Source organism: Megalops cyprinoides, chromosome 18 (assembly GCF_013368585.1).
Source record: "Megalops cyprinoides isolate fMegCyp1 chromosome 18, fMegCyp1.pri, whole genome shotgun sequence".
In the NCBI taxonomy this organism is placed as follows: domain Eukaryota; kingdom Metazoa; phylum Chordata; class Actinopteri; order Elopiformes; family Megalopidae; genus Megalops; species Megalops cyprinoides.
The window spans coordinates 25,529,799-25,551,329 of NC_050600.1; the positions used below are offsets into that span (position 1 = coordinate 25,529,799).

The window sequence follows — 21,531 nt, forward strand, 5'->3', positions numbered from 1 at the left end:
GACTTGTGCAGCAGGAAGTTGAAAAGCCCCTGATCTCTGTGTTGCAGGAAATCACACCTGATCCAGCAGGATGCTGTGATTCACCAGGTATGTTGATGAGAGAAACTATTTTCATTTGATGAGCAAAAAATGAAAAGTCCAATTTCATTATTTCAGTATCAGTTTTCGTAAAAAAGACAGCCTAAGAACGCTGTTCAAAATAGCAAATGTACTTCATTGACATCTTTAATTTCTCTTTCTTAAAGTGTGAGTGAAAATGAATATTCACCTAATCTGATCCCATTGTTTCCCTCCACATTTGGAAGGAAATGAGTCATACACACATTACACATTACACATAGTCATACAGATAGCTTTGTTTATTTAAATGGTTATGAATCACTTACAACACTGAAATTACTTTTACTTAAGTCCATTATAAATATGTGTAATAAATAACAACTTTTGCAAAAGTTGTAAACTTACTTTTCTTCTGCAGAAGGCTAGAGAGCTGCCAAAGATTCAGCTGTCCTTCCAGCAGCACCTACAGAAGCTACAACTTTGTTTCGTCCAGGTACTCCAATATTGATCAGAGATAAATTTATTCTCAGAGAAGATTCTTCATAAGTACAGTTTCCTTGGAAACTTTATACAGTGATCACATCTGCAATGTTTGATACACATTAAGCAGGAATTGTACTTCCCAAAGGCATTTCTAATTTAGAGTGATGAACATTTGAATGAATTAATCAGAATCATTCAAATTAATTAATCAGAATCAATCAGTCAATCAATTATTGATGAATTAGAATGGCAACTTAACTGATTTCTTTTGATTCCTCCTAGTTTTTTTCTTGGTTATACTTTTTAGCGATTATGTTAGATCATACTGATTTATTGGTTTCCGAAAATTTACCGACTGTAATTTCTTTGAATGCTGCTTTAAATAGACATAGAGTTAATGTCAATAGATCAGAGCTTCTAAATGCCTGCATCCTTTCTGAAACAGGAGGACCATTTTTATGGAAGGCAGTGGAAGGCAGCAGAGAGGAAACAGCACTTGCTGCCTCTTCCATATGCCCTTCCCCACCCTGTCCCTTACACCCTGCCCCTCCCTCACCCTAACGATCTGTTCCTCCCTCAAACCTTTTCTTTTGTTTTCCCTCTAGTACTGTCCCTGCCATTCCCCCCTAAAACCTCTCCTGCCCTACCCTGCCCACCCCTTCCTTCCCTCTACCCTACACCCCCTCCCTCCCCTTCCTCCAAGCTCTCTCCATCCCTGTCCTCTACCACATCCACTCCACTACATCCGAAACCATCCTCCTCCCTGCCCCTCTATCCTGCACTCTCCCCCTCCCGTTCTTCTGGAGCTAAGGATCAGGGAAAAAGGCCAAAAATCAATAAGAAGAAAGCAAAGACAAAGTCCTTTGACTGCATCCCCTGCCCTGCTCCAGCTCCTTCTCCCCCTCCCTCTCTCACCCCCCCTCCCTCTCTCACGCCCCCTCCCTCCCTCACTCCCCCTCCCTCTCTCAGCCCTCCTCCCTCTCTCACGCCCCCTCCCTCTCTCACTCCCCCTCCCTCTCTCACCCCCCTTCCCACTCTCTCCCAGATCCCTCCCCCTCCATCCATCCCATCCCTCGTCCCTCCACCCCCTGCTACTCCTGAACCCTCCCCCAGCGAGGCATGTAAACCCATGCCTGACGAAAAGGGGAAACAATCAAAGAAAAGGAGGAAGCAAAGGAAGCAGGGGAAGAAAGGGAAGGCAGCGCAGAGTACATCTACTGACAGCTGTCATTCGTCTCTGCCTGCCACTCCCTCACTGAAACCTTCCCCCTCTCCACCTCCAAAACCTTCCCCAATCCAGCCCCCTAAAGCCTCCTCCTCCCTGCCCCCAGAATCCTCTCCCTCTCTTCCCCTGAAGCCCTCTCCCACCCCACCAATCCAGCCCCCTAAAGCCTCCTCCTCCCTGCCCCCAAAATCCTCTCCCTCTCTTCCCCCGAAGCCCTCTCCCACCCCACCAATCCAGCCCCCTAAAGCCTCCTCCTCCCTGCCCCCAGAATCCTCTCCCTCTCTTCCCCTGAAGCCCTCTCCCACCCCACCAATCCAGCCCCTTAAAGCCTCCTCCTCCCTGCCCCCAAAATCCTCTCCCTCTCTTCCCCTGAAGCCCTCTCCCACCCCACCAATCCAGCCCCCTAAAGCCTCCTCCTCCCTGCCCCCAAAATCCTCTCCCTCTCTTCCCCCGAAGCCCTCTCCCACCCCACCATCTAAACATTCTTCCTCTCTCCCCCCCAAGCCCTCTGCCACAGCTCCCCCTAAACCTTCTTCCCTCCCCCAGAAGCCCTGCCCAACCCCGCCTCCTAAATCAGGGCCATCCCTCCTCCTTAAGCCCTCCCCCACCGTGCCATCTAAAACTACTTCTCTCCCCCCTAAATCCTCCCCTACTCCATCACCTAAACCCTTCTGCCTCCCCCCTAAGCACGCCCCCACCCCAGCTCCTAAACCTTCTCCCTGTGTCCCACCTAAGCCCACCCCCACACCGCCCCATAAACCTTCCCTCCCCCCTAAACCTTCCCCCGCAGCACCACCAAAGGCGGCTCCCCTCCCTCCAACAACAAAAAGTTATTCGGCTCTTTTCAAGTGTCCGCCATCTCCTAGTCCCATCCCAAAGTGCATGCCTCAGGAACGGTAATTGGTCATTTTCGTTACAGCACATATCATTTCCAATATCCATTTATCTAAGTTCTGCTGTTTTAGATACTAATCCTTAGTGACTCTGACAGAAAATTTCATCAACTTGATCAGTAATAAGAATTCAGGAACACACAGAGGAGCACACGTGTGTGATGATGCCAGTGTAGTTTAAACAGTGCTCTTGTGGCAATCACTCAAGAGATGTTGCCCTCTTGCAGGTCAGCACCAAGACAGGCAACCATCTGGGACTACATAAACGATGGCAGAAGCTCCACCACCACTCAAAGCACCACCTCGTGCTGGAGCTCTGGCAGTGTCCGCCGGCAATCGCACAGCTCCTGTGATACGCTGGAAAGGCCTGCAAAAGACCACACCCTGCTAGGGTAAGAATGTGAAGATCTCTTACAAGGATTTAGAGATTGTGTGGTAAACAGAAACATTACCAGTAATGAATTTTCCACTGTAATTTAAAACTTGAAGTGTCCTGCAGTCTTAGTTCTACTACTGCACAACATCAGTACCTTCCAAACTCTTTTGTGTTTTCAATTTAGACACCATTTGGTGAAATCCTTTAAATTCTGATTTAGATGAAATCAACAATTAAACCATGTTAGTGGAGGTTAAAGAGGTATAAGAATATTCTGCCCCAATATGGAAGTCTGAAGTACCCAAAAACTGTAAAATAAAGATGTGTCCATGTCTTCTTTTCTGCAATAGGTTGCCAAACATCGGCAACTCCTGCTATTTGAACGCCACACTGCAGTGCCTTTTTGGGCTGCAGCAGTTTGTTGGCGAGCTCAGGAGGCGGGATGACTGTAGGCCAGACCTGAGAGGACATCTGTCCAAGTATGGCAATATCAGTGCTGTCCAACAAGTATCAGTGCAGAATATTCATACCACTAGCTATTTTTTCACATTAACTTGCAAACTAACATCTCAGGCTTTGGCTTCAAAACTGTTAACTATGGAAAATAATAGTATTTTTCTACTCTGCATCTGTCTGTAACATTTCTCTTACCAAAATGTATGTAGCGAATTACATCCCAGTAATGTACTGGAAACCTAAGCACACCATCACAGCCTTGTCTGGGCCAGTTCTCTAAAATACTGTTTAGGTGCAGTATTTGTGAGTGAAGAGCTGATCTCTGCTGCCTCTCTGTCTCCCCCTGCAGGTGCTTTTCAGATCTACACTTAGCCAGGTCTGGCCACATGGATGAAAAGGTGAAGCTAGTGAGGGCATTGAAAAAGACTGTCTCTGATAACTACAGGGACTTCTGCGGGGATGAGCAGCAGGTGGGAGATGTCTCATTCTGGCACACGCACTGACGCACGCCCTTTGAATCATGCTCCATGCCTCATGGTATCTCTTTTCATCAACCTGCAGGATGCACATGAATTTCTGAGTGTCCTGCTGTCTCAACTCAAGGAGGAGTCAGAGTCCCTGAAGAGGAGACTTGCCCTCGGTTCGTACTCCTGCCCGGTAGAATCAAATTTTGATTTCCGGGTGCAGGTAGTACGAACCTGCTGCAGGTAAGCGGTCTTCACTTCGGTATTACCTGTTAGCTGTGGGCCGTTTCAGTTGAAACTACCCGTGTACATTTACCACAAGCAGTGTTTATGAAAAAAGAGTAGTAAAAAAGAAGGTAAGAAATTACTGTGTGAAGTAAAACAGTGTTTGTTCTGTGTGTGTTAACGTATGTTTCTCTGTGGTTTTCTCTCTCTGGAAGGTGTGGAGCACAGGTCTGTGGGACAGAATTTTACAGCAATCTGTCCCTAGACCTGGTTCCTCAAGGCAACCTACAGGACAGCCTTAAACAGTATTTTAAGGTCAGTGCCACCCCTCATCCAGGAACAGACACAAACACACACAGACACACACACACACACACACACACCGCACACACACACAAACTCAGAGCACTTGTGGTAATTGTACTCATCAGTTCAGTGTATCTTGGCCACTGCCTCTGAGCAAAGCGCTGATGCCGTGCTGTGATTTCTGTCTAAAGGTGACCAAGGTTGACTGTAGGTGCCCGAAGTGCCCTGGACAGCAGGCCACCGTTCAGACCAGGCTGCTGTCCCTGCCTCGGTAAGCACCGCCTCATCCCCTCACTTTCAGCATGTCTAACAGATCCAGCCTCACACCCACAGGAGAGCATAAGAGCATCAGTTATGGTTGGAAGTGGACTGAAATGAGCCCTGTTTGGTATTAGTGTTAAATCCCCATTTCTGTTTCTGCACAGGGTACTTGTCCTGCAGCTTAAGAGGTTCACCATGACCTCCAGCTGGACCCTCCAGAAGCTGGAGAGTAAAGTGGCCATCCCGCCGGAGCTCTCCCTGCACCCGCACTGTGCTCCGAAAGTAGAGACACCTCAGGAGCCAGTCGGGACAGGAAGGTGAGCCTGTGCTCACAAACTGAGGCACACACACCCAGTGTAATGGACTGTATCTGTTCCCACATTCACAAAGGTTCACATCTTTATAGTACCACTCACTGGCTCATAGAGGAAAACTCCATCTCTTCCCCACCATACCAGTGACTTTTTGACTCTTTCTCCACAGCCAAAGCAGTGGCGTAGAAACAATGAGTGAAGAGGAGCAGGTTGAGCTGGCCATCAAGCTCAGCATGGAGGCCTCCTCCCCTTCTTCAGGTAATGACACTGTATTCAGTTCTAACACCTGTAAAGTGAGAAACAAATTATGTACAAGACAGCAACCAGTGAGACAAAACAGCAGAGCCAATAAAGAGAAGTAAGCAGGTGATATTTAGCCATGACTGCAAAGTGACAAGTAAGCAGTGAGAAAGTGTAAAGTGAGTCCTACAGTCATAGTGAGGAGAGTCTGATCATATTTGTGGTCTCCCCTGAAGCAGAGACTCAGAGCCAGGTGGGACAGGGAGAGAGAAAAGGAGCCAATCAGGTGAGGAGATGGAAAGCGAGAGGGAGAGTGATAAAGACAGAGGGGAGAGAGAGAAAGAGAAAGAGAGAGAGAGAGAGAGGAAAGGACTTTTTGCTCCAGGTTCTGCAGGATGATATTGGGTGGGACTGTACCCTTTCTGATTATACTTGTTTTTAATCTGCTCCCCAGGGTCATTGCTACAAACTAAGGAGCATCCTGTCCCACCTTGGACGGAGCACAACCTGTGGTAAGACATGTACAGACACGTAGAGAGACCCACACAAACACACAAGTGCACTAATATGCAGATTCTCAGTATAAAGAGTAAAAAAATAAATGAATAAGGAAACAATAAATCACAGGGACTCACAAGTGTGTAACCGTGCAGGTCACTACGTCTGTGATGGCCACAATGGTGACAGCTGGCTCACCTTTGATGACCATGTGGTCCAACGGAGCTCGCAGGACTCCGTTTTACAGCTGAGGGAGAGGAGTGCCTACCTCCTCTTCTATGTATACAGGTAGGAACTGACCCATTGGCAATGCTGGCCTCTGTATAATTCTGTCCTGGTAGAGCTTCACAGGGAGCATGACTATGGCGGTGTCTTTTGCAGTGACACTGCAGCACAACAGAGGTGGTGAACTGAGCCAGAGAGACCAACGAATGATCCTTCCGGAGAGGTCCCCGCATCCCCATCCCAACCCCCCCCCACACACACACACCCTGGCTTTCCAGACTGGTGGATGGCTGGATTTGAATAAACTTTGTTCATTGATCTTTTATAACAAATTCATTTGGACCAGTTGTAATGTTTCAAAGTGGAGGTACGTATTCAGTCTACAACAGGCAAACAGGGTTTTTTTTATGGTGACAGTAGCCCAGCTCAGAATTAGTAAAATAACCAAAAGAATTAAAATAAATAACTACTGTACCGTCAGTGAATCATTAGTGAATTATTAGACTGTGTCTTTTATGCAATGAGACTGTGTTTTTTAAGTCGTGGACACTGGCATTTGGGTACATGCAGTAATATGTGGAAACACACTGGACAAATTTTAGCTATTGTTATCAATGAAGCAGTAATTCTGGTAATGCAGACGTTAAAAAAGATGGCCCTCTATTGTTCAAAATAATGCGCAGGACTTTATACCAGCATTAGTGACTTCATAAAAGTTATGGTCAGCTTATATGAAATTAGATCATTTTCAGATAAATTCTTAGATAATTACTGTGTGTCCTTCACTGTGTTGACTTGCACCGCAGAAATGCTGAGTGACCACTTGAAAATTACTCATTGGCTGGTTCAGATAACTGCCATCCAAGTGCATTTAAGCATGATCATGTTAATAAGTTCTGCATACAGCCAGAAACTGGGTACTGTAGCTCCAGACACTGTTCGCTGCCCAGTTCTATATATAAAACTGACATCAAACCTGCTTCTGGCTATAGACAAAACAGAAATGATAGTCATGCGCCACAAAAACTTCTATAGCACGATAAAATTTTGGCACTTATCCTAGGCTGTCACTTAGTGACTCCAAAGGATTGATTCCACGGGGCAGTTGTCAGCCCCAGTATTTTCCTATTAACGACAGGGGCGACAGCTAAAATAATCTAATTTCATCTGAGATACTCAATACTGGTAAGGATTAAAAACCTATGTTCATAGTATGTCTTTATAGATAAACTAGGTTCTGAGATGGAGGTTGGCTTTTGGCTATAGAAAATTTCTGGTGCCGAGAAATAGTGGCAGCTCATTTTTAGTGGGATTGTCCTGGTGCTTGTAGCAGGTTCCTGCTCTAAATGTCTCAGATAGCCTTCATGACCATTGATTTATATTGTGCTCATGTGCTTTTGTACATACTGTGCCTAAATTGGTAGGCCCTCTTATGACAACCTCTAACTTTTGTCTCTCTTCTCTCTCTCTGTCTGTCTCTCTCTTTGTCTCCCATGCCATCTGAGTAACAAGTGCTCCTGCAGCCCCGCCCCCTGCCAATCAGCATGTATCCTGCCTGAATGGACAGACGCCTGGACTGCATTAGCCAGCTCATGATGTCCCTCCCCTGGATGCTGCTGGATGCCTGAGTCCAGCACAGCCATCCCTCCAGCCACCAAACAGTGTTTGGACTTAAACAATGAACTCATGGATGTTTCATTCACATGGATGAGTCCCCCATGAGTTTCCATCTCACTGTTGGCGTTTTTCACCGCTGTTTTCCAGGAGTCTCTCGGCCGCCTTTTCCTGGGGTCAGGGAATAATTTTCCAGTTTTTCCCTATTATCTCTGGGTTTTCTGGTTTTTTGATTCCCTCTGGCAAACTGACTGTGTGAAAGTTCAATTGTAAAAAATGTGCTATAAAATCTGAAATTTCATCTATCATTGACTGATTAATAAATCAATTTGACTATTAAAACAGTATGTAAATGTATTTGTTTGAGATCATACCACTTTTTTATTATTTTTAAAGTGCTAATACAAGACACAAGTGCACTGACTTGCACATACCATTAGTGAGTACTGAATACACGTGAGAAAGACAGACAACAAACTTTGGGAACTGACTTAAGAGAACCGAGACATTAATTGGAAGCTGTGGTATAAGAAATTGATCAGAATTCAGTACATGCATTGCATGCATACAGATCTGAGGATCAGTGAAGACTGGTTCCAGTGTTGATACTCTCCCTTTCTCATTGCGATTAGCTCTAAGTTGGTATGCACTTGTGATTGTTAGTCTCGCTGTGTAGAACTGAGGAAATAACATAGTGGGACTTTTCCATTCCATTTTCCATTTCCATATTTTATTTTCAGGACTTCCAAACAAAATTAGTTTTAAATTTTGTTTTATTTTGAGACATTCTTTAAAAATGAGGCTAAATTAGGAATTTATGTTGATGGATTTAAATAAAATAATAATTATGGTAATTTAAATGCAATAGAAAGAGGAAAACTGGAAACTAAATGTCATGGAGCACCAGTCCTGAAGTATACAGAGTTAGTCTGCAGCCACAAGATGGTGAGAGAGTATAATCTTAGAATATTCTGTACAGCCCTGAGCTGCTTGCAGTATCAAATTTTATCAGTATATTTTGGCAGCTGTTTGGTAAGAAATGAATGTTTTTCTATTACATAATAGCAAATACAACTATTACTACTAATTTTGCAAGAAACTGTGACACTTAAAATGTGTCCATAACCATTCATTAGTTGAGGTATGATAAAATGAGGCAGATCAAAGGGATTTGAGACAGATTCTGCATAGCCTCCCTTGTGCTTAGTTCAAGAATATCAATTACGCATAGATTTCAACCCTAACAGAATCAGAATCAGAATCAGAATCAGAATAGACTTTATTGTCATTGCACGGTGGGGGTACAACAAAATTGTGGGTGGTCTGCAACAACAGCGCACTGTGGAACATTTATATAAACACAATACAAATAAGGCACACGACATAGAAAAAAATATACAAAATATACAATAAAATACAATAAATACAAAAAAATACAAATTTAAAAAGAAGACACATCGTAAATAAAAAGCAATATAAAGAAAAACTTGTGCAATAATATGGCCTTTCAAAAACTACTTAAAGTGCACAGTGGAATTGCACAGTTGTATTGATGTAGAGGGCTGGGGGGGGGTGTCAGTGTTTGTTACCAGTCCGTATGGCCCGGGGAAGAAGCTATTGGTTCGTCTGGTGGTGTGGGACTTGATTGACCTGAAGTGCCATCCGGACAGCAGAATGGACAGCAGAATTTAATTAACGGCAGCAACAAAGACTCAAGTGCAACTCCTCAAGTGGTAAAAGAGCTATGCTTGGGGAGGATATCCATTCCCACTGTCCCTTCTCTTCACCTGCTGTCCCTGCTGTGAAAGTGGCAGCCTTGTCTTCCTGTGTCACCAGGTCAATGAAGGGCATGTAGGTCTGTCCTCTGGAAAACCACTTTAACTGTAGAGACAGAGTTGCCAGCTAGAGACTGCAGATGTAGAGACTGCATCCCAGAAATGTTGCCACAATGTTTCTGAATTTACTTTTCGTACTGAGAAAAACAAAGAAAGAACACAGCTGTAATAACTCTTAAGACCAGAGTGCCGAATGATCATCATGTCATAATCATGCAGAAAAGAAGCTGACTTTCCCTGTGAGTTACATTAAGTACCATTTGTGGCAAAATCCTTCTAAAAAATGCAGTTTCTGTAGAGAAGCTTGGTGACTATTTTCTATGAAGAGCTGGCAACATGGCGTACGGCTATCATTTGACATACATACATTATTAAATGGGAACCCGAAAGTCCCCCATGGAGAATGTTCAGCTGGATGTATCACATGCACACTGGTCAAACGGCCTCAGATGACTCCCTTGGAAATGCTTTGCCCAGGATTTTATTTCCCGCAGAACCACACCTGGTGCCAGCAGGGCTGTACATACAGTAACTGTCATTGCTGCCTGCTTGTCCACGTTGGTGTCATGTTCCCCACACGTTGACTCGGGCCTCTTGGCTCACAAGTCCAACAGTTCTAATGTTAACCTATAGGACATAAACACATAATGGAATCATACATTTGACTGTATCTTAAATAGTGGAGATCCATTTCATAAATGGTCCTTGTTGTGCCCAAAAACAATTAAAATGTGCAGTTGAATCTGAAAATTTTCATAATTCACTTAGATGAGATGCATGTCATTCACTGTCCAAATAATTTCAAAGACACTGTTTCTGTTTTCTGTATATGCATACAAAAATCTCAGATCAAAAATAAATAGCAATCGCATGTCATGGTTAAGTTTCATTCTGTGGCCTTTTAAATGCTATTCAGTTCAATAATATCTTACCTGTATGACTTTGTACACAAGTGTATAGTGTATGAATGTAGCTTGGTTATATTAGTTATGCTTGGCTGTAATAATGTGTCTGTGTCTAAATTTCAAGAGTTGTAGAGTAAGTGTTGTTTTCAGAACAAAGTAATTATGTAAGCACAATTTGGCAAAGCATACATAAAATACATCAGTAATGACAAAGACATATCTGCTAGTATTTTACAGGTTGTGCTGTACCGGTATTAATATGAGACTCAAACAAAGTCAGAGTTGTGTTACAAATGGTCACATAAATACACAAAGGTAAGAAGGCTAAACACATCTGAGGGCACAGTTTAATGGTTAGTATGTAATTGCTGACACCTTCTGAAAAAGTACGGTATGATGAAACATACAATCCAAAATGTAAGGAATACATTTCAGATAAGAGCAAAACATGCTAAACATATGAGAAAATAAACTGTAGCCACTCAGATATGCAGATGTATGCATGTGTTGCTAAAAATATTGTATATATTGTATAGGTGGCAGTGTAATTTTGTAATACATAAGATATATTTTCGTAGATTTTCGTAGGTAAGTTCATTCCTTACCTTTCAAATGGCATACTTTGCTATACATCGACATTCTTATGGCCTTTCCATGTAATAGGGACTGTAGAGATGGAGTAGAAAACAACCGTGTTCAGGTAGGTACAATAAAAACACAAGGGCCTATTCACTCTAAGGAATGGCATGGATGCATTTCAAATGTCTGGATCATTAGCTTATTTACAGAACTTTGGCCCTTATAGCAAGCCTACCAAACTGAAGAACATGACCTACAGGTGACAAATATCCAGAAATATCCAGCTGTATAAATGGATAAACTTGTAAGGCACTCTATCTAGATGAGAGTGGCTGCTAAATGATAACAATTTAAGGTAATGTAATGTTCAGCAGGTACTTTGGGATGGGAGGCTGATGGCTGAGGGTGTCTCTAATACTGTGACACTAATGGAGTGAGTGCCCATCTTTTAATTAATAAAGGTGTTTGACCACTTAAGAATGCTCTGGCTGTAATTACACTACAATGTATGAGACAGTGCAGGAACGGAGAGTAGTTAAACCAAAGACACTGCATCAGTAGGAACCAGAAGATCAGCAGATGGTGGATTCTCCATTATTACATAGAAAGTTTGGTCCCTTTGTTGTGGAACCTAAACTCAATCAGCTGAACTCCTTAGTTTGACAGTTTATGAAGGAATAATATAATGCAAAATCTCCATTAATAAACAATGAGTATCCAGTGAATTTCAGTCAGTAGCCCAATAGTAGAGTCAAGTAGCATTCTTGAGTCATAGAGGAGGGCAGCATTTCTCTTGTATTTTTCTGTCTGGGTATAGAATAGAAGGTCACTGTGGTGAGCTCTCAGTTCAGATTTGTAAACCCTGCAGTACACCCTTAATTCCCTGGAACAAGCTTAATCCATGGTGCCCTTTTCTCTCTCCAAATCTTTACAACAGCATTTCCTGCTATATTTTCCCCCATTTGTCTGGCATCCTGCACAAACTACGTATAACTGGCTAGGACGTTAGCTAGATAGTTCCTCTCTGCTTCTGCTTTCACTCTCTTTTCTCAAGTCTTCATGGCAGCTTGCTTGCTTATCAAATCCTCTCTTTCTTGAACTTTCTTTCCTCTGGACACTGTAACACTGGTTAAATATTACTCTCTCTCTCCCTCTTCGCATTATCTTTCCTCTCAGTGACAGCCACCTGATACAAATGTAGGCTGTGCATTTCACACTCTTTTAGATTTTGAAACGGAGAAGGAAGCAAACGCTTCATCCCCTCAACCCCCATGCAGTTCAGGCCCTTCTCTCTACCCCACCCTCTGGTTGACAAATATTTTCTTTCGGCAAATGTACTCTTAAAATTGTATAACATACACGAATATGCATTTCACTTACTGTGGCCACAGTGTCTTTTTAAACATGCTTGACACCCCCACCATCCCAAGAAAATGCAACCCATAATCTGAAAAGCGCAATTTTATTTCAAGGTACCCCAATTTGTCCTGCCAACACTGACCTGAACTAACTTTGAAGATGTGATAATATGAGACGGTAACAAAAGAAAAATTTGGGGGGGCGGTTTGGTCTAAATTATACTGGGGGCTAATTAGTGAGGTGATGCGAGAGATTAAAATGAGTAATTTACTTCTAAAAATCAGGTTTCTAGTATAGGTGTAGATATTAGCCTTCACCAAAACATTGGTCAGATGCATTCAAAATCATTTACCCATAGGGACTCTAACAAGAGCTTAATTTGTTGCATTTATCTGTGGATATTACAACTTTGTAATAATGTTATCATAAATGACCAAATTATGGAAGAATGCCTTTAACTGTTAACAGTCTTATGTCTTAAATTGAAAATTGTACAAATAGGGTGAAGTCAGGTAAATTGGGCCATCAGGTAAAATGGGCCAGATAAGGTTGGAGGGTCCTAGTGCTCCAAGATGTAACAACCAATCACAGCTAATAATTATCAAACTGTTGTCACAACGACACTTGACATGTAGCAACTTATTTGATTGGTCTAAGGTTGCTACAGTGGGCGGGGCAGTACCTGGTAGGGACTGGTGAAAAAACCACACGGTGCGTGTCTTGACATGCTAACTGTAGCATTTCAATAATAAGGTTGATATATTAATAACAAACAAGTGTACATCAAGAAATAATGCTTCATGATCAGTAACTTGATAGCCTCTATCAGAAAAATATGGTGATTTGCTAAACAACATATTTTTTAAATGGAAAATCATTTTTAGTTGCTGGCCCATTTTAGCTGAACGTGATAGAAAAAAAGAGCCATTAATTTCAGCTAGAATGGGCCACCTTCTGAACTGACTTTCAGCTGATATTTTGATGGTTCTTCTCATTAAAACTATGCAAATATTATTTGAAGACTAAGGATTCAGGGCTTGATATGTCATATTTATATTGTATAAACAATATGTGTGTGTACACAGACATGCACTTATACACAAATTCAATCACATTCAATATACACAAATTCACAAAATCACATTCACGCTTGCACTCATACACAATTTCACCCACTCACACATACACACACAAATGCATGCACTCATACAAAAATGTACTCACTCACACACGCACACACACATGCGTGCACTCATACACAAATTCACTCACTCACACATACATACATACAAACACACACATACACATAGGGTACACTCATCCATGAACACAAACACTTACAAGAAGGAGGTGAGAATGTGTTTAGATCTGTAAGTGACAGATGTGCAGGTAATTTTAAACTAGCCTATTTATTGGCAAGAACAAATGAGCAGAGAGGAGAGAGGATGGGAAGAAAGGAGCAGAAAAGAAAGGAAAAGGACATCAGTCAAGGAAGGAAATATAATCAGTGGATAGAGGAGAGGATGGGAGGAGCACTAGAGGAGTATAGGAAGACAGTTGAGAGAGGTCTAAAACCGAATACACACTTTTTGGCGGGATCGTGGAACATTCCATGATCATCAAGAGCTTGCTGCCCAGTTAAAGCTTTTGGCTAAGAAATGGTTCTAGTCTATACGATGTTTTAGGGTGTTGCCTATTATGAGCCCATTTAAAGTAATATTTGTATGTTATATATAGAGTGTTTTTAAAAGTATAGCATGTGTTTTTTCTGGTGGCTAATATAACATTAGAGTTTCAAGTTACATTCTTGATTGATTCTTTTGTAATCACTACAGTATTTCATTTACCTAAATAATCTGTAGGGAGATGTTGAAGGCATTACACCCCAGGTATAAGCCCCCATCAAGTGACTACCTTACCAACTGCTTGATCCCTGCCTGGTACCAAGTTGAAAAAGACAACTTGCTGTCTGTGGTCAAGGAGGTTGCAAAGGCACCCATCACAGCAGATGGAAGGACAAGCCTGGCCCAGGACCATTACCTAACAGTCACACTGCATTACGCCAGGCAGGGCACGATCGTAGGGAAAGTACTTAAAACTAAGGCAGTATATGAAGCACAGACAGGTGAAGCTGTGGCTGAGGAAGTTGAAGGTATACTGCAGGAATTCGGTGTTAGAGAGAAGGTTGTGGCAGCAACAGTGGAAAATGCAGCGAATATGGATGTGGCTATGAAGAAGCTGCAGGCTGTCAAGATCAGCTGCTTCGCGCACACATTAAACCTTGCAGCGCAGAAGATTCACAAATGCAGCACCGATTGCAATTGGGCTGCGAGAGTACGCAGCGTAGTTGTGTGGATGAAGAGGTCCCACATGGCAAAAGTCATTCTCAAGGAGAAGCAGCAACTCATTACATGACATCAAATACAGGATATTTAATGTCATGTAATATTTAATATGTTTAATAAACATAAGCCATACGTGTGTGGTCCTGCAGGTATACAAGTAATCTTGAATGTCTTTAGACACCACCCCATTTCATTTTTTTTTCCTGTACTGTATTTTAACTGTTCTATTTGAGTGTAGAACGCACGAGACCACCTGTGTGTATTTAAACTGTGGGAACGCGCTGTGTTCTTCAGTTGGCAGTTGACATGAACTGAAGTAAAAAATCAGCCGACCCACAAATATTTGCTCATTCATTCTTTCAGAATCCACCTATTAAAAATATGTCACCTGTGGAGTCATCTCACACTCCATATGCGTAACATATACATGAATTGCTATTTTCATTAGATTCTACAGTAAATTTAAATTAATATATTGTGATGTAAGAAACAAATTATGGGCATTGGGCAGCATAATTTAAAACAAAGTGATGAATAATGATCATATAATGTTCATTGTTACATGTGATGTGCTTACAAAGATGTGCATTTTAATTTGTTTTTCAGATCTCCCCCAGCACTCACTGATTGTTGATGTGAAGACACGGTGGAATTCTCCCTATCTGATGATAGAGAGGTTCTTTGAACAATTCCCCGCCATTCAAGCAGCAATAATGGACCCAAGGATGAAAAAACAAACTGAGAAGGAAAAGTAAGTGATGGATTCTGTGACTACTAAAATATGTCTAATTTTAAAACTTGATGGATAATAGTCTGCAAGAGGAGGACTTCATGTGTTACTTTGCTTATGGAATACAATTATTTGCTGTTGTAGACTGGTGGACAAATTGCAAATGGAGGACTTCAGAAAGGCAGAGGAGTTCATGCAGTTAATGTGTGTACTCTACAGGTTGACCCTCTGTGTTTCCAGTCCTACATGTGGCCAAATTCTTCCAATTTTAAAAAAGCTGGAGGGCCACTTTGCAGTCCAGGCTGAGGACTCGGCGTTCACAAGAAATATAAAGGAGAAGATTTGGACTGATCTCTCCACACGTTACCAGGTACCTTGAGAGACATTCATTCATTCTCCAGTTTTCATGAATGTGGCAGATACATAAATGTTGTGTCACATTTTTCCCAGACATGATTTTTCTTACTTTTTAAAATTAAGGATGAAAAGGTCCAGGTTGGTGGAAATGCACAGATATGGTCAATTTCAACAATGCATACGATGTTGTCTCACCTGCTGACTAAAAACCTTCCCACAGTTTGTTTCAATATGCAACAGAAGACAGCATTCTTCTCAATAAATACATTAAAACCACATATTCCTCATAGCAGCACCAGCACATACCAAGTGCGTAATAGTGCTAGATGTAATCATGCTCATAAAAATTTGTGCATCCTGTAATCACATGAAGGCCACTCCTGTCCTTCCTGTGCTTGCCAGATCTGTTGCTCATCAGGATCAACCTCAGCAGCCTGCCCTGTCTTCCAGCAGAGGGCTGGGAATGTCCTTTGCCTTCCTCTGCCACACCCACCTTCATGCAAGGTGTCCCTTGAAGAATTGATCTCCCTTGAAACCCTGACTAGCTAAATTTGTTGCCACCTCTCCAGGCATTTTCACATACAGAGTGAGGCTGGCTGCGACTCAGCTTGTGGATTCACGTTGGCTGCTTTGTACAACTACAGTGAAGTCAAATAAATAACACTGTCAAACAATGTCATTTGCATTTTCATAGTTCAAGCTACCAAGGTACATCCTGCTCTCTTCCAGTTTTGTTGAATTTTCCCAGCATGCAGCACCGCCTGTCTGTCACCTCTGCCCAAGATGTGTTGGCAAAGAATATTCAGAGTGAGTTTGTGCCCACCAAAAGGTGTACTGCTGTCCAGGCTACTGGTAACTCTGTGTCCTAATGGGTTGCTTGTTGAGCGGCGTGTCAATTGTCAGCGTGTCTTTCATTACTAAACTCACTGGATTGTGTGTTTCTGTGTGTCTCTCTCACATTCAGCTCTGGTCCCTCTGTACTAAGTAGATCTGATGAAATGGTGAAAATCACACCTTAGAAGTCTGTTACCACAAATGCTCAGCTTTTCATACCACTGAGATAGTGTAGAGGGTGGAGGGAACTCGCAGCACAAGGAGGACAGAGAGAGGGAGTGGCCTTTATGTGATTGTACGCTGCATAAATGTTTATGATTGCTAGTGTTACTAGCATGATTACATTTAGCACTATTATGCATTTGGAATGTGTGAGTGGTGGTATAAGGACCACGTGGCTTTTAATGTAGTTATCCATAAGAATGGTGTCTTTTGTTGCATGTTGACATAAAAGATGGTTAGGTTTTTAGTGATGAGGTGAGGCAATGTAATGTGCATTCCTGAATGATTAAAAGCGTTGATATGGATGTGTGCAATGCAAGTGCATCATGTGGAGGAGCTACAAGTTGCAGTTGTAGGATAAAGTAAGCGTTATTGTGATTGTAATGTTGAAAAACAGGGCTCGTCCGGGATTTGAACCCGGGACCTCTCGCACCCTAAGCGAGAATCATACCCCTAGACCAACGAGCCTGTTACAGAAGGAAAAGGAAACGTTTTCCCAGGAATGTGCCACGTAGTATAGGGAATGCGCATACTGATGTGTATTCCTGGATGTACGTCCTGCTCAAGATCCCAGCTTTTCACTGCCATCTAGTGGTGTTTTACCATTTGCCTTGTCAAGAATGTTTCTTACACTAAATAGATACAGGCTGCAGTATGTGTAGTATTTTCTTTCTCCTTTCTCAGCATTTGTTCATGGAGTCAATTTCATTTTCAGTGTGCTCCCTGCAGCCTTTTCATATTCTACTCTATTGGTACCAGTTCTTCCTGATCGAGCTGTTGAAACGGTGGGAAACTACTGTGAGTTAACCACAAAGGAAATTGTATTCTACTGCATATTGTGTTTTAAGAATAAAATTAGTTTACAAGAATATTGCAGTTTGGACAGCACTGGTAAATATTCCGCCTTCATTCAGTGATTAATTTATTAAACCAGTTCTTTCATGAGGAGCCGACAAAGTGGGCTCCTGAGGTCTTGTCCTAATGGCCGGCAGAGATCTGGCAGCACAAGGAGAATGGAAGGAGTGGCCTCTATGTGATTGTGTGCTACACAAATCTGTACGATTATTAGGGCTGTTTGTATGATTACGTGCAGCATTATTATGCATTTGATATGTGCAAGTGGTGGTGTGGACTATGTGGTTTTGAACGTATTCATTTCCAAGCATGCTGTTTGTTGTTGCATACTCAAAGGGTTAGGTTGTTACTCAACAGATGAGGCGACGTTATACGCATTGTTGTATTGCTGAAATTGTCCATATATCTGCGTGCAAAGCAACTGAATGATATGGGGGAGCAACAAGCTGCAGCTTCAGCAGAAAGAGTGTTATAGAGCTGATCTTGTGATTGTAATGTTGAAAAGCAGGGCTCGTCCGGGATTTGAACCCGGGACCTCTCGCACCCAAAGCGAGAATCATACCCCTAGACCAACGAGCCCCTTACAGAAAAGCTTTCCCAGGAATGTGGCCCCTGCTGTAGGGAATTGATATACTGATGTGTATTCCTGTGTCTTGTGTGTGTCCTGCTCAACATCCTAGCAACTGACCGCCATCTAGTGGCGTTTTTTACTTTTCACTCTCCACTGCATCAGGCTCGTTGGTCTAGGGGTATGATTCTCGCTTCGGGTGCGAGAGGTCCTGGGTTCAAATCCCGGACGAGCCCTCCCTTTCAACATTAAAAGACACTAAAACAACTTTGTGATGCGACTGCAACTTCTGGCACCTCCACATGATGCAGTTGCATGCGCAGATGTGGTCAATTTCAACAATGCATATGATGTTGTCTCACCTGCTGACTAAAAACCTTCCCACAGTTTGTTTCAATATGCAACAGAAGACAGCATTCTTCTCAATAAATACATTATTCCTCATAGCAACACCAGCACATACCAAGTGCGTAATAGTGCTCGATGTAATCATGCTCATAAAAATTTGTGCATCCTGTAATCACATGAAGGCCACTCCTGTCCTTCCTGTGCTTGTCAGATCTGTTGCTCATCAGGATCAACCTCAGCAGCCTGCCCTGTCTTCCAGCAGAGGGCTGGGAATGTCCTTTGCCTTCCTCTGCCGCACCCACCTTCATGCAAGGTGTCCCTTGAAGAATTGATCTCCCTTGAAACCCTGACTAGCTAAATTTGTTGCCACCTCTCCAGGCATTTTCACATACAGAGTGAGGCTGGCTGCGACTCAGCTTGTGGATTCACGTTGGCTGCTTTGTACAACTACAGTGAAGTCAAATAAATAACACTGTCAAACAATGTCATTTGCATTTTCATAGTTCAAGCTACCAAGGTACATCCTGCTCTCTTCCAGTTTTGTTGAATTTTCCCAGCATGCAGCACCGCCTGTCTGTCACTCCTGCCCAAGATGTGTTGGCAAAGAATATTCAGAGTGAGTTTGTGCCCACCAAAAGGTGTACTGCTGTCCAGGCTACTGGTAACTCTGTGTCCTAATGGGTTGCTTGTTGAGCGGCGTGTCAATTGTCAGCGTGTCTTTCATTACTAAACTCACTGGATTGTGTGTTTCTGTGTGTCTCTCTCACATTCAGCTCTGGTCCCTCTGTACTAAGTAGATCTGATGAAATGGTGAAAATCACACCTTAGAAGTCTGTTACCACAAATGCTCAGCTTTTCATACCACTGAGATAGGGTAGAGGGTGGAGGGAACTCGCAGCACAAGGAGGACAGAGAGAGGGAGTGGCCTTTATGTGATTGTACGCTGCATAAATGTTTATGATTGCTAGTGTTACTAGCATGATTACATTTAGCACTATTATGCATTTGGAATGTGTGAGTGGTGGTATAAGGACCACGTGGCTTTTAATGTAGTTATCCATAAGAATGGTGTCTTTTGTTGCATGTTGACATAAAAGATGGTTAGGTTTTTAGTGATGAGGTGAGGCAATGTAATGTGCATTCCTGAATGATTAAAAGTGTTGATACGGATGTGTGCAATGCAAGTGCATCATGTGGAGGAGCTACAAGTTGCAGTTGTAGGATAAAGTAAGCGTTATTGTGATTGTAATGTTGAAAAACAGGGCTCGTCCGGGATTTGAACCCGGGACCTCTCGCACCCTAAGCGAGAATCATACCCCTAGACCAACGAGCCTGTTACAGAAGGAAAAGGAAACGTTTTCCCAGGAATGTGCCACGTAGTATAGGGAATGCGCATACTGATGTGTATTCCTGGATGTACGTCCTGCTCAAGATCCCAGCTTTTCACTGCCATCTAGTGGTGTTTTACCATTTGCCTTGTCAAGAATGTTTCTTACACTAAATAGATACAGGCTGCAGTATGTGTAGTATTTTCTTTCTCCTTTCTCAGCATTTGTTCATGGAGTCAATTTCATTTTCAGTGTGCTCCCTGCAGCCTTTTCATATTCTACTCTATTGGTACCAGTTCTTCCTGATCGAGCTGTCGAAACGGTGGGAAACTACTGTGAGTTAACCACAAAGGAAATTGTATTCTACTGCATATTGTGTTTTAAGAATAAAATTAGTTTACAAGAATATTGCAGTTTGGACAGCACTGGTAAATATTCCGCCTTCATTCAGTGATTAATTTATTAAACCAGTTCTTTCATGAGGAGCCGACAAAGTGGGCTCCTGAGGTCTTGTCCTAATGGCCGGCAGAGATCTGGCAGCACAAGGAGAATGGAAGGAGTGGCCTCTGTGTGATTGTGTGCTACACAAATCTGTACGATTATTAGGGCTGTTTGTATGATTACGTGCAGCATTATTATGCATTTGATATGTGCAAGTGGTGGTGTGGACTATGTGGTTTTGAACGTATTCATTTCCAAGCATGCTGTTTGTTGTTGCATACTCAAAGGGTTAGGTTGTTACTCAACAGATGAGGCGACGTTATACGCATTGTTGTATTGCTGAAATTGTCCATATATCTGCGTGCAAAGCAACTGAATGATATGGGGGAGCAACAAGCTGCAGCTTCAGCAGAAAGAGCGTTATAGAGCTGATCTTGTGATTGTAATGTTGAAAAGCAGGGCTCGTCCGGGATTTGAACCCGGGACCTCTCGCACCCAAAGCGAGAATCATACCCCTAGACCAACGAGCCCCTTACAGAAAAGCTTTCCCAGGAATGTGCCACGTGCTGTAGGGAATTGATATACTGATGTGTATTCCTGTGTCTTGTGTGTGTCCTGCTCAACATCCTAGCAACTGACCGCCATCTAGTGGCGTTTTTTACTTTTCACTCTCCACTGCATCAGGCTCGTTGGTCTAGGGGTATGATTCTCGCTTCGGGTGCGAGAGGTCCTGGGTTCAAATCCCGGACGAGCCCTCCCTTTCAACATTAAAAGACACTAAAACAACTTTGTGCTGCGACTGCAACTTCTGGCACCTCCACATGATGCAGTTGCATGCGCAGATGTGGTCAATTTCAACAATGCATATGATGTTGTCTCACCTGCTGACTAAAAACCTTCCCACAGTTTGTTTCAATATGCAACAGAAGACAGCATTCTTCTCAATAAATACATTATTCCTCATAGCAACACCAGCACATACCAAGTGCGTAATAGTGCTCGATGTAATCATGCTCATAAAAATTTGTGCATCCTGTAATCACATGAAGGCCACTCCTGTCCTTCCTGTGCTTGTCAGATCTGTTGCTCATCAGGATCAACCTCAGCAGCCTGCCCTGTCTTCCAGCAGAGGGCTGGGAATGTCCTTTGCCTTCCTCTGCCGCACCCACCTTCATGCAAGGTGTC

At 42.8% G+C, this 21,531-nt stretch overlaps 1 protein-coding gene and 6 non-coding genes across 7 annotated transcripts; 3 read left to right on the forward strand and 4 right to left on the reverse strand.

The window, feature by feature from the left end:
- Positions 1-3,358: 3,358 nt before the first annotated feature.
- LOC118793037 (ubiquitin carboxyl-terminal hydrolase 37-like) lies at positions 3,359-6,093 on the forward strand. The gene is made up of 8 exons (XM_036550984.1): positions 3,359-3,516; positions 3,843-3,963; positions 4,055-4,200; positions 4,398-4,497; positions 4,680-4,759; positions 4,914-5,066; positions 5,233-5,321; positions 5,957-6,093. The coding sequence occupies exons 1-8, from the start codon at positions 3,359-3,361 to the stop codon at positions 6,091-6,093; spliced, it is 984 nt and encodes a 327-aa protein (XP_036406877.1).
- An 11,109-nt stretch (positions 6,094-17,202) lies between these two features.
- On the reverse strand, positions 17,203-17,274 carry trnap-agg. Its single transcript has one exon. It is a non-coding gene; the product is annotated as a tRNA-Pro (tRNA).
- Positions 17,275-18,168: 894 nt separating this feature from the next.
- Positions 18,169-18,240, reverse strand: trnap-ugg. The gene has a single exon. It is a non-coding gene; the product is annotated as a tRNA-Pro (tRNA).
- Positions 18,241-18,393: 153 nt separating this feature from the next.
- trnap-cgg lies at positions 18,394-18,465 on the forward strand. Its single transcript has one exon. It is a non-coding gene; the product is annotated as a tRNA-Pro (tRNA).
- Positions 18,466-19,838: 1,373 nt separating this feature from the next.
- Positions 19,839-19,910, reverse strand: trnap-agg. Its single transcript has one exon. It is a non-coding gene; the product is annotated as a tRNA-Pro (tRNA).
- Positions 19,911-20,804: 894 nt separating this feature from the next.
- On the reverse strand, positions 20,805-20,876 carry trnap-ugg. Its single transcript has one exon. It is a non-coding gene; the product is annotated as a tRNA-Pro (tRNA).
- Positions 20,877-21,029: 153 nt separating this feature from the next.
- Positions 21,030-21,101, forward strand: trnap-cgg. The gene has a single exon. It is a non-coding gene; the product is annotated as a tRNA-Pro (tRNA).
- Positions 21,102-21,531: the final 430 nt, after the last annotated feature.

What these genes read in the sequence shown, in the direction of transcription:
- LOC118793037 (XM_036550984.1), top strand. Translation starts at nt 3,359, where the DNA reads ATGTGTCCATGTCTTCTTTTCTGCAATAGGTTGCCAAACATCGGCAAC. An exon ending in GTAGTACGAACCTGCTGCAG is followed by an intron (nt 4,201 to 4,397) that starts GTAAGCGGTCTT and finishes TCTCTCTGGAAG; the next exon opens with GTGTGGAGCACAGGTCTGTG. An exon ending in GCCTTAAACAGTATTTTAAG is followed by an intron (nt 4,498 to 4,679) that starts GTCAGTGCCACC and finishes TTCTGTCTAAAG; the next exon opens with GTGACCAAGGTTGACTGTAG.